This window comes from Aquarana catesbeiana, linkage group LG08, assembly GCF_042186555.1.
Source record: "Aquarana catesbeiana isolate 2022-GZ linkage group LG08, ASM4218655v1, whole genome shotgun sequence".
NCBI lineage: Eukaryota > Metazoa > Chordata > Amphibia > Anura > Ranidae > Aquarana > Aquarana catesbeiana.
The window spans coordinates 17,056,931-17,076,743 of record NC_133331.1 but is presented as its reverse complement, the minus strand read 5'-3'; the positions used below and the strand labels follow the sequence as shown (position 1 = coordinate 17,076,743).

The window sequence follows — 19,813 nt, the reverse complement described above, 5'->3', positions numbered from 1 at the left end:
GAAATCATCGGAATCGCCTCCTTTACCCCCCCCCCCCCCCCCCAAAAAAAAAAAAAAAAAAATTGCGATTGAAACAGAAAAAAATCGAATAAAGGAAATCTGTTTCTGTACACATCTAAAGAATCTTGGGAGATATATTATTTATAAATACAGATTGATGGATTCCCGATAATCCCTCTTCGGTTGTATTTAGTGAACGACCATTCAGCGATCTCCTCCGATCTGTGATGTAAATACATTTCAACAATAAGGAAATAATAAAAGTCAGTGAAAGTCGAGGAGCCGCTATACAAAGATACGATCCGGGGGATCGGGAATATCGGATTGTAAATCGATCAATAATAAAGGAAATAGATCGTAAATTGAAGAATAAATTTTTACTTCGGACTACAAAGCCAGAAATCAGTCATCCGTCTAATAAATTACAATGTATGGGGCGATCGGTCCGATATTTACAATAAGTGCACCGAGATCTGCAGGGGAAATCCAGCAGATTGTTCACAGTCACAACACACAGCACAATGCTGATACTACAACCTGATCAGTACAGGCACTGGGACCAGTATAGCCCAGTTTCTACTCCATCCTGCCCAATGCAAGGCAGGCACTGGGTCCCAGTATAGACCAGTCTGTACTTTTCCCTAACTAGTACAAGGCAGGCACTGGGACCAGTATAGATCAGTCTGTACTCCATACTGCCCAGTACAAGGCAGGCAATGGGACCAGTATAGATCAGTCTGTACTCCATACTGCCCAGTACAAGGCAGGCAATGGGACCAGTATAGATCAGTCTGTACTCCATACTGCCCAGTACAAGGCAGGCTCTGGGACCATTATAGACCAGTCTGTACTCTATCCTGTCCTGTACAAGGCAGGCACTGGGACCAGTATAGACCAGTACAAGGCAGGCAATGGGACCAGTATAGATCAGTCTGTACTCCATACTGCCCAGTACAAAGCAGGCGCTGGGACCAGTAAAGACCAGTCTGTACTCTATCCTGTCCCGTACAAGGCAGGCATTGTATAGTTCAGTCTGTAATTCATCCTGCCCAGTACAAGGTGGGCACTGGGACCAGTATAGATCAGTCTGTACTTCATCCTGCCCAGTACTAGGCAGGCTCTGGGACCAGTATAGACCAGTCTGTACTTCATTCTGCCCAGTACAAGGTGGGCACTGGGACCAGTATAGATCAGTCTGTACTCAATCCTGCCCAGTACTAGGCAGGCTCTGGGACCCAGTATAGGCCAGTCTGCACTCCTTCCTTCCCAGTACTAGGCAGGCTCTGGGACCAGTATAGACCCCTTTGTACTCCATCCTGCCCAATACAAGGTAGGCACTGGGACAGATTATAGACCAGTTTGTACTCCAGATTGCCCAATACAAGGTAGGCACTGGAACCCAGTATAGATCAGTCTGTACTCCATCCTGCCCAGTACAAGGCAGGCACTGGGTCTTATTATAGACCAGTCTGTACTCCATCCTGCCCAGTAGGAGGCAGGCACTGGGGTCCAGTATAGATCAGTCTGCACTCCACCATTATAAACCAGTCTGTACTCCTTCTTGCCCAGTAGGAGGCAGGCACTGGGATCCAGTACAGATCAGTCTGTGCTCCTCCATTATAGACCAGTCTGTACTCCATCTTGCCCAGTAGGAGGCAGGCACTGGGATCCAGTAAAGATCAGTCTGTACTCCACCATTATAAACCAGTCTGTACTCCTTCTTGCCCAGTAGGAGGCAGGCCCTGGGATCCAGCATAGATCAGTCTGTATGCCTCCATTATAGACCAGTCTGTACTCCATCCTGCTCAGTACACGGCAGGCACTGGGAACAATTATAGATCAGTCTGTACTCCATCCTGCCCAGTACAAGACAGGCACGGGGACCCAGTATAGATTATTCTGTACTCCTCCTGCCCAGTACAAAGCAGGCACTGGGACCCAGTATAGATTATTCTGTTCTCCTCCTGCCCAGTACAAAGCAGGCACTGGGACCCAGCATAGATCAGTCTGTATTCCTCCATTATAGACCAGTGTAGTCCATCCTGCCCAGTATAAGGCAGGCACTGATACCCAGTATAGATTAGTCTGTACTGCTCATGCCCAGTACAAAGCAGGCACTGGGACCCAGTATAGATCAGTCTGTACTACTCCATTATAGGCCAGTCTGTACTTCAACCTGCCCAGTACATTGCAGGCACTGGGACCCAGTATAGACCAGTCTGTACAAGGCAAACACTGGGACTCAGGCTATATCAGGTCCATCCACTCTACACATAAAGAGATGCCTAATTCAGAAGCATAGAGAATTGTTTCACTGGCTTGTGGTGTTCCCAGATGTACCCAGCACATGGATGGGCACAGGGTTCTTGTATTTGGTCTCAGCTCTATTGAGGATGACCCCCCCTTCCTCAGGGGAATATTTTAGGGTAGCACACAGGAGTCACCCCCACATATACTGGGGGGACAGAAGGACTGAGCAGGAACTATTTGCTGCCACTTCTATCTGAGGCCAAAAGGTAGGTGATCAGTATGGAGGGAGGAAGAGGAATGATGGCCAGAGTTCTTCTAACCCCCTTCAGCTTGAGTCAGAGGCAATGGGTTCCATGCTGAGGGCTAGATGTGGGGGGACCAGGCGGGTATCCGGTACAGGAGTGGGTAATATTGGTAGGCCTGGTATAGTGACAGCAGAGAGGGGCACAGGAACTCCTCTTGGCAGTATTGTCTCTGGTCATCCTTCACCAGGACCCTCACTGCCACCTGCCTGGCCGGGGCCTCCTGGGCTTTGCTTGCCTGCTGCTTGGCCATCATCTTCCTCTTGGTCTTGTATCGCCGGTTCTGGAACCAGATCTTAATCTGGGTGTCCGTGAGCTTTAAGGCCGCAGCCAGATCGGCCCTTTCTGGTCCCGAGAGATATCTTTGCAGACTGAACCTTCTCTCCAATTCATAGACCTGAGCATGGGAGAAGGCGGCCCTGGTCCTCTTCTTCCCAGACTTCTCCTCGGCCTTGGGCTCCATGGAATCACCTGGACAGAGAGAACAGATCATTAGTTCCAGGTCATTGTCCAGTTTCACCCATACATTGTACAATGCCAACCAGATCACCAACCATATATTGCACAATCGCAGCCAGATCATTAACCATACATTGTACAATACCACCCATACATTGTACAATACCAACCATACATTGTACAATCACAACCAGATTCCCAACCATTCATTGTACAATCATAACCAGACCACCAACCATACATTGTAAAATCCCAACCAGATCACAAACCATACATTGTACAATCCCAACCAGATCTCCATCAGGGCCACAATCAGGGGGGGACAGCCCATACACATGTAGGGGGCCCGGGCCCCAACCAACGAGTTGTTGCTGCTCTTTAGTAGCAAGTATAACTCGTTGGTATGGGCCCGGGCCCGGGCCCCTAAACCAATGACTTGTTGACTTACTTTATAGTAACAGCGAGGGCTTATTTCTGACAGAACGTTCCGGAACGGTGCTCCAGTACCTCTGCCAGAGACAATACGGGAGAGGCACTCTCTGCATACTAGTGCTTTAGCAGGGCGGCTGCAGAGTGCAGTCCAATGCAGCTCACTTAGTTCTGGATGCATCCTGAGAGAGTGGATGGCGGAGTGATATCCTCTGCTCTCCGCCTCTCACTGCAGACTGAATGCTGGTTTGGGTGCCAGTAGCAGCTCAGCTGTGTGGAAGAGCTGCACTGTGTGTAGCCTGACTGACTGCTCACTGTGGATTGGAGACAAGTTGTTAAACATCACATGTTTGGTAAATTGATTGACAATGTTTCTGGATGTGGGCCTGTGTGGTGACTGTCTCTTTGTTGGATTGGGCTGTCTCTTTGCTTGATGGTGGTGTCTCTTTGCTAGATTAGGCTGGCTCTTTGCTGAATACATGGGGATGTCTCTTTGCTGAATATATGGGGATGTCTCTTTGCTGGATAGGGATGTCTCTTTGCTGGATTGGGCTTTCATTTTGCTGGACTGGGATGTCTTTTCTGCTGGATTGGGCCATCTCTTTTCTGAATATATGGGGGGGGGGGGGGTTTGCTGAATATATGGGGCTGTTGGATTCTGTGGGATGGCCAGTGGGCGGGCCTTGTGAAATGTTGGTGGTCAGGGGGGGGGGGGGCAGGTCTAAAGCTGTGTAAGGGCCCCCAAATTTTCTGATGGGTGCCTTGCCATTGTACAATTCCAACCAGAGCACCAACCATACATTGTACAATGACACCCAGATCACCAACCACACATTGCACAATCCCAACAAGATCACCAACCATACATTGTACAATTCCTACCAGATCACCAACCATACACTGTACAGTCACAACAGGATCACCAACCATACATTGTACAATAATACCCAGATCAGCAACCATACATTGTACAATCACAGCCAGATCACCAACCACACCATGTACAATCACAACCAGATCACCAACCACACATTGTACAATCACAGCCAGATCACCAACCATACATTGTACAATACCAACCAGACCACCAACCATACATTGTACAATAATAACCAGACCACTAACCATACATTGTACAATCACAGCCAGATCACCAACCATACATTGTACAATACCAACCAGATCACCAACCATACATTGTACAATCACAGCCAGATCACCAACCACACATTGTACAATCACAGCCAGATCACCAACCATACATTGTACAATCCCAACAAGATCACCAACCATTTATTGTACAATCACAGCCAGATCACCAACCATACATTGTACAATCACAGCCAGATCACCAACCATACATTGTACAGTCACAACTGGATCACCAACCATACATTGTACAAAAATAACTAGACCACCAACCATACATTGTACAATCACAGCTAGATCATCAGTTCTAGACCATGGTCCAATGTCAGCTATACATTATATACCATCATCATCCAGATAATGAGATGTAGATGAGGGTCCAGTGGTACAATATATGGTACAGAACTTGTATGTCCCACAATTATCCTTAATCTCACCGACCCCCCCCCCCCATATCTCATATTTATATGGCAAGGGATTCGAGATCCATATGTCCGGATATGTATACTATGGGAGGAAAAATAGCAAAAACTGGAGCACACCAATCAGGTGCAGCTCTGCATATGGTAGCCAATTAGCTTCTCACTCCAGCTTGTTCAATTAATCCTTGACCTGGAAGCTGATTGGCTATCATGCACAGCAGCACCAGATTCTGCACTCTCCAGTTTTAGTAAATCAACTCCACAATAGTGTCTGTGTAATGAATATATATACAGGTAGTTTGGATATATACAGATATACAGATTGGTTGGATATATACAAATATACAGGTAGGTTGGATATATACAGATATACAGGTAGGTTGGATAGAGATATACAGGTAGGTTGGATATATACAGATATACAGGTAGGTTGGATATATACAGATATACAGATTGGTTAGATATATACAAATATACGGGTTGGGTATATATCTAACTAATACACATATATGAATTCTAATCAGTTAAATCGATATTTCGGTGTATACAGAAGATATAAACTACGAGGAGACGATAGACAATCTGACCGATAATTAGAGTTTTCAATGCAGTAAAAGTACTACAATTTAACCTCAATAAAAGTTTGTAAACAAAAAAATAAAATAAATAGATACTGAATATCGGAGAGAATATACAATGTATTCATCAGATATACAGGGAGAAGTCATTCTATACAATGACGATGTGATATATAATAAATATACGATGTATGGATTGTGTGATATCGCCATCGATTGAGAAATATTACAAATAGAAATGACATATTATCGATAGTCAGAGATGACAGAACGATCGTTATAGGTCTGTTTAATGTGGAATATTTCTATGATCGATATTTATTTATCAATCAGTCCGCATTTATCACCGTCTATAGAGATGAATATAAATGTGGATGGAGGAGAATATTCCACTCACATCGATCTATAGATCCCGAGGAGGATCGGCTGCAGGAGATTACAACGTGTATAGTGGAAGATGTATATTTTGAGATGTATTTTGTACGATCTATTGTATGTAAGGTAAAGATTCATATTTACTGGAAGATCTCTAGTAAAGCTTCACCTCGGCCGATGATCGATTATTGAGGCGAATATTCACAGAATTTATTGTACGAAGATTTTCAATCATTTTAGAAAATCGGCCTCAATGTGATGATTTGTATCAAAGATAATGGAATATGAACTGCATGTGATAGATATTCGGTAGACGGAGATATCGATTATTATTGGAGGAATATTATAGACAGGGAGATGAAGAGAACAATTATAATAATATTCATGCATGAAACATGAACTGCATGTGATAGATATTCATCATGATAAGGAGTGCAAAATAGATATACATAGAGGGGTGAGGTGTGTGTATATATATATATATATATATATATATATATATATAGTGAGGTGAATATAGATAGATAGATATATATATAGAGAGAGAGAGGTGTATAGTGAAGTGTATATAGATATATAGAGGAGTGTAGTGAGGTGTATATAGATATATATATATATATAGAGGGTGTAGTGAGGTGTATATTGATATATAGAGAGGTGTATAGTGAGGTGTATATAGATATATATAGAGGGTATAGTGAGGTGTATATAGATATATATATAGAGGACTATAGTGAGGTGTATATAGATATATATAGAGGGGTATATAGTGAGGTGTATATAGAGAATTATAGATGTACAGATATAGATGTATATACCGATAATAATTTGATGATCTATAACAGATGATATCGATGAAGGATACACCATTTCTATAAATTCGATGTGGAATAAATATAATCGATACTGATCGGTTGTAAATGATAGAATCAAATAGAAATGAAGAAATGAATGATGTTCTCCCCTCTTAGTGAATAGGGCGATGTCGTGTACCCATCGTTATGCGGGAATTAGATTTTCTTCCATGTTATTGGACTTTTTGCTCCATGTTAGTATATTGGCCCCTATGGGAGATCTATGAGGGCCCCTGGACTCACCCTCGGAGTGTGGCTCCTGGTCAGTGTACCAGTGGGGCCCCTCTGTGTCCTCCTGGGGCCCCCTGTCTGGACTCTGTAGATCGTTCTTGGACGTGTGGCAGTCCTCCTCGCAGTCCGCACAGTCCATGTTCAGGATGTCCCGGATGGTGAATGAAGCGCGAGATCCGCTCCTCTCCGACATTTCACCGCTCAGAGCTCCGATGTACTAAGATGACAGCGAGCAGAGAGTGCGAGAGACCAGAGCCCCGCCCCCTGCTCTACACTCAGCCAGTAAGAGGCTGCAGAAGGCACGGGGGCGGGGCTATCCCCTGCACACCTTTCCCAAATGTCACCCCCAATCACGTGACTTGGGGGGGGGGGGGGGGTGACACCTGATTTACAAAAGTGTATTCCGGAGAATTCATAGAAATCTGAGCTTTTCATTACATATCCCCTCCCCCTCTATCCTCATCATCATCCTTCCTCATCTTCATTACATTTCCCCCTCCCCCCTCTATCCTCATCATCATCTTCATTACATTTCCCCCTCCCCCCCTCTATCCTCATCATCATCTTCACCATCATCATCCTTCCTCATCCTCATTACATATCCCCCTCCCCCCTTCTATCCTCATCATCATCCTTCCTCATCTTCATTACATCCCCCCCCCCCTCTATCCTCATCATCATCTTTATTACATTTCCCCCTCCCCCTTCTATCCTCATCATCCTTCCTCATCTTCATTACATTTCCCCCTCCCCCTTCTATCCTCATCATCCTTCCTCATCTTCATTACATTTCCCCCCCCCTCTATCCTCATCATCATCTTCATTACATTTCCCCCTCCCCCTTCTATCCTCATCATCCTTCCTCATCTTCATTACATTTCTCCCTCCCCCCTCTATCCTCATCATCATCTTCACCATCATCATCCTTCCTCATCCTCATTACATATCCCCCTCCCCCCTCTCCTCATCATCATCTTCACTATCATTATCCTTCCTCATCCTCATTACATATCCCCCTCCCCCCTTCTATCCTCATCATCATCCTTCCTCATCCTCATTACATATCCCCCCCCCCATCCTCATCATCATCATCTTCACTATCATTATCCTTCCTCATCCTCATTACATATCCCCCTCCCCCTTCTATCCTCATCATCATCTTCACCATCATCATCCTTCCTCATCCTCATTACATATCCCCCTCCCCCCCTCTATCCTCATCATCATCCTTCCTCATCCTCATTACATATCCCCCTCCCCCCCTCTATCCTCATCATCATCTTCACTATAATCATCCTTCCTCATCCTCATTACATATCCCCCTCCCCCCTCTCCTCATCATCATCTTCACTATCATTATCCTTCCTCGTCCTCATTACATATCCCCCTCCCCCCTCTCCTCCTCATCATCTTCATTATCATTATCCTTCCTCATCCCCATTACATATCCCCCTCCCCCTCTCCTCATCATCATCTTCACTATCATTATCCTTCCTCATCCTCATTACATATCCCCCTCCCCCCTTCTATCCTCATCACCATCTTCACTATCATTATCCTTCCTCATCCTCATTACATATCCCCCTCCCCCCTCTATCCTCATCATCATCCTTCCTCATCCTCATTACATATCCCCCTCCCCCCTCTATCCTCATCATCTTCACTATCATTATCCTTCCTCATCCTCATTACATATCCCCCTCCCCCTTCTATCCTCATCATCATCTTCACCATCATCATCCTTCCTCATCCTCATTACATATCCCCCTTCTATCCTCATCATCATCTTCACTATCATCATCCTTCCTCATCCTCATTACATATCCCCCTCCCCCTTCTATCCTCATCATCATCCTTCCTCATCCTCATTACATATCCTCCCCCCCTTCTATCCTCATCATTATCATCTTCACGATCATCATCCTTCCTCATCCTCATTACATATCCCCCTCCCCCTTCTATCCTCATCATCTTCACGATCATCATCCTTCCTCATCCTCATTACATATCCCCTCCTCCTTCTATCCTCATCGTCCTTCCTCATCTTCATTACATATCCCCCTTCTATCCTTATTATCATCCTTCCTCATCCTCATTACATATCCTCCACCCCTTCTATCCTCATCATCATCATCTTCACGATCATCATCCTTCCTCATCCTCATTACATATCCCCCTCACCCTTCTATCCTCATCATCATCTTCACTATCATCATCCTTCCTCATCCTCATTACATATCCCCCTCCCCCCCTCTATCCTCATCATCATCCTTCCTCATCCTCATTACATATCCCCCTCCCCCCTTCTATCCTCATCATCATCCTTCCTCATCCTCATTACATATCCCCCTCCCCCTTCTATCTTCATCATCATCCTTCCTCATCCTCATTACATATCCCCCTCCCCCTTCTATCTTCATCATCATCCTTCCTCATCCTCATTACATATCCCCCTCCCCCTTCTATCCTCATCATCATCCTTCCTCATCCTCATTAGATATCCCCCTCCCCCCTTCTATCCTCATCATCATCCTTCCTCATCCTCATTACATATCCCCCCCTTCTATCCTCATTATCATCCTTCCTCATCCTCATTACATATCCCCCTCCCCCCTTCTATCCTCATCATCATCCTTCCTCATCCTCATTACATATCCCCCTCCCCCTTCTATCTTCATCATCATCCTTCCTCATCCTCATTACATATCCCCCTCCCCCTTCTATCTTCATCATCATCCTTCCTCATCCTCATTACATATCCCCCTCCCCCCTTCTATCCTCATCATCATCCTTCCTCATCCTCATTACATATCCCCCTCCCCTTCTATCTTCATCATCATCCTTCCTCATCCTCATTACATATCCCCTCCCCCCTTCTATCCTCATCATCATCCTTCCTCATCCTCATTACATATCCCCCTCCCCCTTCTATCTTCATCATCATCCTTCCTCATCCTCATTACATACCCCCCTCCCCTTCTATCTTCATCACCATCCTTCCTCATCCTCATTACATATCCCCCTCCCCCCTTCTATCTTCATCACCATCCTTCCTCATCCTCATTACATATCCCCCCCCTTCTATCTTCATCAACATCCTTCCTCATCCTCATTACATATCCCCCTCCCCCTTCTATATATCCTCTTCATCAGTGGCGGCTGGTGGTAAAAAAAAATTTGGGGGGTGCAAACAAACTGAAAAATTCTGAACAAAAAACATCAACTGCAGCCTCACTGTGCCCATCAAACACATCCACTGAAGTTATTACTACAAGGTCTCAGGTGTGAATGGGGAGCAGGTGTGTTAAATTTGGTGTTATCGCTCTCAATCTCTCATACTGGTCACTGGAAGTTCAACATGGCACCTCATGGCAAAGAACTCTCTGAGGATCTGAAAAAAAGAATTGTTGCTCTACATAAAGATGGCCTAGGCTATAAGAAACTTGCCAAGACCCTGAAACTGAGCTGCAGCACGGTGACCAAGACCATACAGTGGTTTAACAGGACAGGTTCCACCAGGGTTGACCCATGCATTGTGGGCGCACGGGCGCCGCCCCCCCAGTCCCTGCCGCTGCCTCTCTATCCATGCGCCCGGCCCCTTTCAGCGTGGGAGCGGGTGTTTTTTTTTTTTTGTTAAGCACTTGGGCTTCAAAAAAGGGTGGGCTCGGGGCACAGAGAGTGCGCCCTGATCCCACCCTGTTGTGTGACCATACCAAATGAATTTTCACTATTTTTACACCACAGTGCCTCCCCACCAATCAGGAGGCAGGTCAGTGAGACCTGTTTCCCGATTGGCCAAAGCGCCAAGATTCCTGATTTGGCGGAAGAGACACTCAGGGGAGGAAGCTGGAGGATCGGACTCCTCCGCCGCCACTGCTGTCCACACTGAGACACAGGAGGAGAGGACCCAACAGCCCGGTAAGTGCCGGACCTCCTCCCATGAGAGGGGGGGTAGTACTGCCCATGTGCGTGCCCCGCGCCGCCTGGGGGGCAGGGGGAGTCAGAGGTTGTCTTGGGAAATAGACATATGAGTGTCAGTGCTCAGACCATACGCCGCACACTGCATCAAATTGGTCTGCATGGTAGTACTGCCGGTGTGCATACAGCAAAGAAATAGAAATGGACATTAAATGTTTTGTGGCCAAATTCTCCATGCTGTCTAATGTTTGCTGCCTGTCTCCTGCTTGTAGTCTTATTATTTTTTCCTGCTCTAGTGACTTCTGTGACTATAGATAGCCCAGAGGTTTGGAGATCTGCATAAGGCTCAGAAGGACTTATCACTATGCAGTGCTGTCAGTCCTATCGGGGATGCTGCTCTATATACCCTGATCTGTGAGACTGATCTATATACTCTGTCCTGTGATGCTGATCTATATACCCTGATCTGTGAGACTGATCTATATACTCTGTCCTGTGATGCTGATCTATATACTCTGTCCTGTGAGGCTGATCTATATACTCTGTCCTGTGGGACTGATCTATATACTCTGTCCTTTGAGGCTGATCCATATATACTCTGTCCTGTGGGACTGATCTATATACTCTGTCCTTTGAGGCTGATCTATATACTCTGTCCTGTGAGGCTGATCTATATATACTCTGTCCTGTGAGGCTGATCTATATACCCTGATCTGTGGGACTAATCTATATACTCTGTCCTGTGAGGCTGATCTATATATACTCTGTCCTGTGAGGCTGATCTATATACCCTGATCTGTGGGACTGATCTATATACTCTGTCCTGTGAGGCTGATCTATATACTCTGTCCTGTGAGGCTGATCTATATACTCTGTCCTTTGAGGCTGATCTATATACTCTGTCCTGTGAGGCTGATCTATATACCCTGATCTGTGGGACTGATCTATATACTCTGTCCTGTGAGGCTGATCTATATACTCTGTCCTGTGAGGCTGATCTATATACTCTGTCCTTTGAGGCTGATCCATATATACTCTGTCCTGTGGGACTGATCTATATACTCTGTCCTTTGAGGCTGATCTATATACTCTGTCCTGTGAGGCTGATCTATATATACTCTGTCCTGTGAGGCTGATCTATATACCCTGATCTGTGAGACTGATCTATATACTCTGTCCTGTGAGGCTGATCTATATACCCTGATCTGTGGGACTGATCTATATACTCTGTCCTGTGAGGCTGATCTATATATACTCTGTCCTGTGAGGCTGATCTATATACCCTGATCTGTGAGACTGATCTATATACTCTGTCCTGTGAGGCTGATCTATATACTCTGTCCTGTGAGGCTGATCTATATATACTCTGTCCTGTGAGGCTGATCTATATACTCTGTCCTGTGAGGCCAATCTATATACTCTGTCCTGTGAGGCTGATCTATATACTCTATCCTGTGATGCTGATCTATATACCCTGATCTGTGATGCTGATCTATATACCCTGATCTGTGATGCTGATCTATATACCCTGATCTGTAATGCTGATCTATATACCGTATCTGTAATGCTGATCTATATACTATTGGTATTGCTGATCTATATACCGTATCTGTAAATCTGTAATGCTGACCTATATACCTTATCTGTAAAGCTGACCTATATACCCTGATCTGTGATGCTGATCTATATACTCTATCCTGTGATGCTGATCTATATACCCTGATCTGTGATGCTGATCTATATACTCTATCCTGTGATGCTGATCTATATACCCTGATCTGTAATGCTGATCTATATACTCTATCCTGTGACGCTGATCTATATACCCTGGTCTGTGATGCTGATCTATATACCCTGATCAATGATGCTGATCTATATACCATATTGGTAATGCTGATCTATATACTATCGGTAATGCTGATCTATATACCGTATCTGTAATGCAGACCTATATACCCTGACCTGTGATGATGATCTATATACCCTGATCTGTGATGCTGGCTGATCTATATACCGTATCGGTAATGCTGATCTATACACTATCGGTAATGCTGATCTATATACCGTATCTGTAATGAAAACCTATATAGCCTGATCTGTGATGCTGAGCTGTATACTTTGTCCTGTGATGCTGAGCTGTATACTCCTGACACTATGGGTGGAAGCAAGTGGAATACAGGGGACAGAGTGGGTGGAGGCTATAAGGGGTGGGGCTTATGAGAAGTGGGAAGGGTAAACAAGGAAGGGCGGGGTCTGGCGCCCCCTCATCCTAAAATTTCACCAGTCGCCACTGGGTTCCACTCAGAACAGGCCTCGCCATGGTCGACCAAAGAAGTTGAGTGAACATGCTCAGCGTCATATCCAGAGGTTATCTTTGGGAAATAGACGTATGAGTGCTGCCAGCATTTCTGCAGAGGTTGTAGGGGTGGGGGGTCAGCCTGTCAGTGCTCAGACCATACGCCGCACACTGCATCAAATTGGTCTGCATGGCTGTTGTCCCAGAAGGAAGCCTCTTCTAAAGATGATGCACAAGAAAGCCCACAAACAGTTTGCTGAAGACAAGCAGACTAAGGACATGGATTACTGGAACCATGTCCTGTGGTCTGATGAGAGCTAGATAAACTTATTTGGTTCAGATGGTGTCAAGTGTGTGTGGCGGCAACCAGGGGAGGAGTACAAACAGGGCTGTGTTTTGGCCCAGGCCGACAAAGCCTAGGATGGCACTTTGTGGGGGGCGGCAAAAAAAGCCACCCCCCCCCCGCATGAGAATAAACACCCTACCCGTCTTCCCGATTCCCGGCTTCCGCGGCCGCCTCCCACACACATGCAGCTCATGGCGGCTGGCTTGCTGTAGCAGTGCCGCTGTGTATGGGCATGCTTGGCAGAGGGTGGGGGGGTTTGACTCACGCCCCCATAAGCAGCCGGTGACTGGCGGAGGTGGAGCCTTATGCTCCACCTACCCTCCTCTGCATGGCTTTCCTTCAGTGAATCTTCTCCTTGGCACCAGGGCGGGGTCTGGCTGTGACGTCAGGAGGAAGAGGAGGAGAGAGAGAGGAGCACGAGGGAAGCCACCAGGACAGCAGGTAAAATCATTGAATAAATTATATCAGTATTATGGGCACAGTGGCAGCATTTGATGGGCACAGTGGTGGTATTTGATGGGTACAGTGGTGGCATTTGATGGCACAATGGCTATATTTGATGGGCACAGTGACTGCGTTTGATGGCACAGTGGCTGTGTTTGATGGGCACAATGCCTGCATTTGATGGGGCACAGTGGCTACAATTGATGGGCACAGTGGCTGCGTTTGATGGGCACAGTGGCTACAATTGATGAGAGAGAGGAGCATGAGGGAAACCCCCAGGACAGCAGATAAAATTATTAAATAAATTATATCAGTGTTATGAGCACAGTGGCAGCATTTGATGGGTACAGTGGTGGCATTTGTTGGCACAATGGCTATATTTGATGGGCACAGTGGCAGCATTTGATGGGTACAGTGGTGGCATTTGTTGGCACAATGGCTATATTTGATGGGCACAGTGGCTGCGTTTGATGGGGCACAGTGAGGCTGCAATTAATGCCTTTTTTTCTGAATTTTTTAGTTTGTTTGCCCCCCCCCCCCCAAAAAAAAGATTTTGAGCACCAGCCGCCACTGGCATGTGCAAAGTGCTCCGTGCATGCTAAAATCAATGCAAACCCATTAAACAGTCCACATTTAGTGAAAGTGCATTAATATGCAGATGATATTGCAATAAAGTGCTCCATCAATGCTGAAATCAATGCAAACTCATTAAAGAGGAGTCCCGCCCCCCACCCCATGAAAACATTAAAACTCAGCAGCTACAAATACTGTAGCTGCTGACTTTTAATATTGGGACACTTACCTGTTTGGTAATCCCGCGATGTCAACACCTCAGCCGATTTTCGGATTGGCTCTCGGGTTTTGCCACCATGATTCATAGTAAGGGAAACCGGCCGGTTCCCTACTGCACATGTGCAAAGCGAGTTGCACTTTCTGAATGGCCTAGTGGAGGAAGGAGGAGGGGAGCCGACTTCAGAGGGGCAGCGCAGTCTCCCGGAAGTGGGGAAGGGTGCCAAATGAGCCTAAAGAGGAAGGGGTGTGGTTTACAGATGATAGGGTGGGCCCTAAACAGGAAGAGGTGTGGCCTCGGCAGGAAGGGGTGGGTCATATTTAAATTAGGGGGGTTGCATGAGTTTAGTCAGGCCTAGGGCAGCACAGCAAATTCACCACTGAGTAGAAAGACAAGTGTGTCTTGTCTACAGTCAAGCATGGTGTTGGGAGTGTCATGGTCTGGGGCTGTATGAGTGCTGCCGGCACTGGGGAGCTACAGATCATTGAGGGAACCATGAATGCCAACATGTACTGTGACATACTGAAGCAGAGCATGATCCCCTCCCTTCAGAGACTGGGCCGCAGGGCAGTATTCCAACATGATAATGACCCCAAACACACCTCCAAGACGACCACTGCCTTGCTAAAGAAGCTGGGTTTGCATTGATTTTAGCATGCACGGAGCACTTTGCACATGCCAGTGGCGGCTGGTGCTCAAAATCTTTTTTTGGGGGGGGGCAAAATTCAGAAAAAAAGGCATTAATTGCAGCCTCACTGTGCCCCATCAAACGCAGCCACTGTTCCATCAAACGCAGCCACTGTGCCCATCTGGACTGGTCAAGCATGTCTCCAGACCTAAACCCTATTGAGCATCTGTGGGACATCCTCAAACGGAAGGTGGAGGAGCACAAGGTCTCTAACATCCACCACTCCGTGATGTCGTCATGGAGGAGGGGAAGAGGACTCCGGTGACAACCTGTGAAGCTCTGGTGACCTCCATGCCCAAGAGGGTTAAGGCAGTGCTGGAAAATAATGGTGGCCACACAAACTATTGACACTTTGGGCCCAATTTGGACATTTTCACTTAGGGGTGTACTCACTTTTGTTGCCAGCGGTTTAGACATTAATGGCTGTGTGTTGAGTTATTTTGAGGGGACAGCAAATTTACACTGTTATACAAGCTGTACACTCACTACTTTACATTGTAGACAAGTGTCATTTCTTCAGTGTTGTCACATGAAAAGATAGAAAATATATTTTTGAGGTGGGGGGATCCTGGGTGAGTTTCCACACTTTTCTTTTCAGGACTTGACCCCTGTTACTTCCCATCACCCCTCATCACTCCTCATTACTCCTCATAAGTCCTCTTCACTCCCCATTACTCCTCATCACCCCTCATCCCTCCCCATCACCCCTCAACTCCCCATCACCCCTCATTACTTCTGATCACTCCCCATCATCCCTCATTACTCCTCACTGCCCTTCATCACTCATTACCCCTCCTCACTCCCCATCACCCCTCATAACTCCCCATCACCCCTCATCACCCATCATCACCCCTTATTACTTATCATCACTCCCCATCACCCCTCATTACTCCTCATCAGTCCTCATCTCTCCCCATTACTCCTCATCACCCCTCATCCCTCCCCATCACCCCTCATAACTCCCCATCACCCCTCATCACCCATCATCACCCCTTATTCTCATCACCCCTCATTACTCCTCATCAGTGCTCATCACTCCCCATTACTCCTCATCACCTCTCATCCTTCCCCATCACCCCTCATAACTCCCCATCACCCCTCATTACTCCTCATCAGTCCTCATCACTCCTCATTACTCCTCATCACCCCTCATCCCTCCCCATCACCCCTCATAACTCCCCATCACCCCTCATTACTCCTCATCAGTCCTCATCACTCCTCATTACTCCTCATCACCCCTCATCCCTCCCCATCACCCCTCATAACTCCCCATCACCCATCATCACCCCTTATTACTTCTCATCACTCCCCATCACCCCACATTACTCCTCATCAATCCCCATCACCCCTCATTACTCCTCATCAGTCCTCATCACCCCTCATTACTCCCCATCATCCCTCATTACTCCTCACCGCCATTCATCACACATTACCCCTCCTCACTCCCCATCACCCCTCCATCCCTCCTTTGCACTTAAAAGTGTTCAGATCGCCAAAATCTGCGATTCTGAATACTGTATTTTTAAAAAAAAATCTGCGCCATTGGCAGCCGAGTAAACCGGAAGTGGCGCCGTGACTTCGCTTCTGGGATTTTACCTCGGAGACCCGATTGGAGACAAATCCGGCTTTGTCCGGGTCTCAGCCTAGGCGGCGGACGCACCGAATGGTGGCTCGAGTCTCCCGGGGATGGGAGGCCCGGGAAGTGCGGCAGAAGGCGGCGGGGGGGGGGGGCGACGTCCCCTCTCGCTCCTTTAGAATAACGCTTCGGTTGTTTTCACGAACAAGCCAACCGCTGGCTCTAAAAAAACGGTACTGGGGTACTGGGTGACGGTATAACCCCCTTTGAGCCATGAATGCAAATTTGCGTGCGGTCGGCACGGAGGGGTTAATCCAATTCAATATCTTCAAAATTCTGCAGCCAGAATCCTGACCAGGTCTGGTAGGAGCGATCCTATCCTGGAGTCCTTGCAATGGCTACTCGTCAGGGTTCCCATAGACTTTATGATCCCCCGGCTCACATATAAGGCTCTTCATGGCTTGGCACCCCATTATCTGTCTGATCCTTTATCAAAATACTCCCCCCCCCCACCCTCGTAATCAGCGCTCCTGTGTGTCCTGTGTGTCCCCCCTACTCACCTACACTTAATGGGGGGCACCCCAAAACTCTGCAATTCACTTCCAAAGAACATCAGAGAGTCGTCTTCTCTAAACTCATTCATATCAAGTCTAAAATCATTTCTCTTCGACCACTTCAGCTCCGGAAGGTTCTACCCCCCCTTCATGGCCAGGCCATTTTTTTGCCATACGGCACTGCGTTACTTTAACTGACAATTGCGCGGTCCTGCGACACTATACCGACGTCCTTTATTTCTCCACAAATAGAGATTTCTTTTGGTGGTATTTGATCACCTCTGCGGTTTTTATTTTTAGCGCTATAAACAATTAAAAAAAAAAAAACCCATATTTTTTTACTTTCTGCTATAAAACACATCCAATAAAAAAATTTATAAAATCTAATTTCTTCATCAATTTAGGCGGATATGTATTCTGCTACAGATTTTTGGTAAAAAAAATCCCAATAAGCGTATAGTGATTGGTTTGCGCAAAAGGTCTACCGTCCACAAACTATGGGATAGATTTATGGACTTTTTATTTTTTTTACTAATAATGGCGGCGATCAGCGATTTTTAGCGGGACTGCGACATTGCGGCAGACAAATCTGACACTAAGTGACACTTTTTGGGGACCAGGCACAATATTACAGTGATCAGTGCTAAAAAAAATGCACTGTCACTGTACTAATGACACTGGCAGGGAAGGGGTTAACATCAGGGGCGATCAAAGGGTTAAATGTGTTCCTAGGGAGTGCTTTCTAACTGTGTGGGGGGGGAGGTGCTTTAACTGGGGGAAGACAAAGATCCGTGTTCCTGCTTAGCAGAAACACAAGATCTCCATCTTCCCCTCTCACAGAATGCCACAGTTTGCCTTAAATAGGCAGACCGCCGTTCTGCCTCTCCTGAGAATGATCAGCGTTTCCAAGTGGACATTGCGTCTGCCGGACCCTCTGATTGGCTTCCGCTGTGTCCCATCAGTGATCAGTGCTAAAAAAAATATACACTGTCACTGTACCAATGACACTGGGAGAAGAGGTTAACATCAGGGGTGATCAAAGGGTTAAATGTGTTCCCTGGGAGTGCTGGCTAACTGTGTTGGGGATGGTTGCACTGTAGGAAGACAGAGACCCAGTTGCTGCTTAGCAGAAACACAAGATCTCCATCTTCCTCACCAGCAGAACGGCGATCTCCCTTGTTTACATAGGCAGACCACTGTTCTGCCTCTCTCTGAATGATCGCCGGGTCTGCTAATTGGTTCCTGTTGTGTCCAATCACAGCGGGAGCGGGTCTCTGGCGGCACACACTTGCACCCCAGAGCCCTTGAAAAAAATCATGTACAGGTATGTGATTTTATGCTTAAGGGCCGCCCTGCCGCAGTAAATATAGATGGGGCGATCCTTAACCATTATTAAGACTATTGCATTAGGGTGTGCACCCCAGAGCACAAACACACCTACGTTTATATCAGTAGAGCAGTGGATGATGTCAGTAAGGCAGTGGACGGTGTCAGTAGAGCAATGGACGGTGTCAGTAGAGCAGTGGACGGTGCCAGTAGGGCAGTGGACGGTGTCAGTAGAGCAGTGGACGGTGTCAGTAGAGCAGTGGGCGGTGTCAGTAGAGCAGTGGGCGGTGTCAGTAGATCAGTGGACGCTGTCAGTAGAGCAATGGACGGTGCCAGTAGGGCAGTGGAGGGTGTCAGTAGAGCAGTGGAGGGTGTCAGTAGAGCAGTGGACGGTGTCAGTAGAGCAGTGGATGGTGTCAGTAGGGCAGTGGACGGTGTCAGTAGAGCAGTGGACGGTGTCAGTAGAGCAGTGGATGGTGTCAGTAGAGCAGTGGATGGTGTCAGTAGAGCAGTGGACGGTGTCAGTAGAGCAGTGGAAGGTGTCAGTAGAGCAGTGGACGGTGTCAGTAGAGCAGTGGATGATGTCAGTAAGGCAGTGGAAGGTGTCAGTAGAGCAGTGGATGGTGTCAGTAGAGCAGTGGATGGTGTCAGTAGAGCAGTGGACGGTGTCAGTAGAGCAGTGGAAGGTGTCAGTAGAGCAGTGGACGGTGTCAGTAGAGCAGTGGATGATGTCAGTAAGGCAGTTGAAGGTGTCAGTAGAGCAGTGGGCGGTGTCAGTAGAGCAGTGGGCGGTGTCAGTAGAGCAGTGGATGGTGTCAGTAGAGCA

The 19,813-nt window shown here is 46.8% G+C and overlaps 1 protein-coding gene across 1 annotated transcript; it reads right to left on the bottom strand.

Annotated features, from left to right (window-relative positions):
• Positions 1-362: 362 nt before the first annotated feature.
• Positions 363-7,271, bottom strand: LOC141105217 (homeobox protein zampogna-like). Its single transcript, XM_073595104.1, has 2 exons — positions 7,062-7,271; positions 363-3,023 (listed from the first exon to the last, which is right to left on the bottom strand). The coding sequence occupies exons 1-2, from the start codon at positions 7,240-7,242 to the stop codon at positions 2,614-2,616; spliced, it is 591 nt and encodes a 196-aa protein (XP_073451205.1). The 5' UTR covers positions 7,243-7,271; the 3' UTR covers positions 363-2,613.
• Positions 7,272-19,813: the final 12,542 nt, after the last annotated feature.

Excerpts from the sequence above, each read along its gene's own strand:
- LOC141105217 (XM_073595104.1), bottom strand. The coding sequence starts at position 7,242 with ATGTCGGAGAGGAGCGGATCTCGCGCTTCATTCACCATCCGGGACATC. Across the intron at positions 3,024-7,061 it reads CCAGGAGCCACACTCCGAGG|GTGATTCCATGGAGCCCAAG; the intron begins GTGAGTCCAGGG and ends CTCTCTGTCCAG.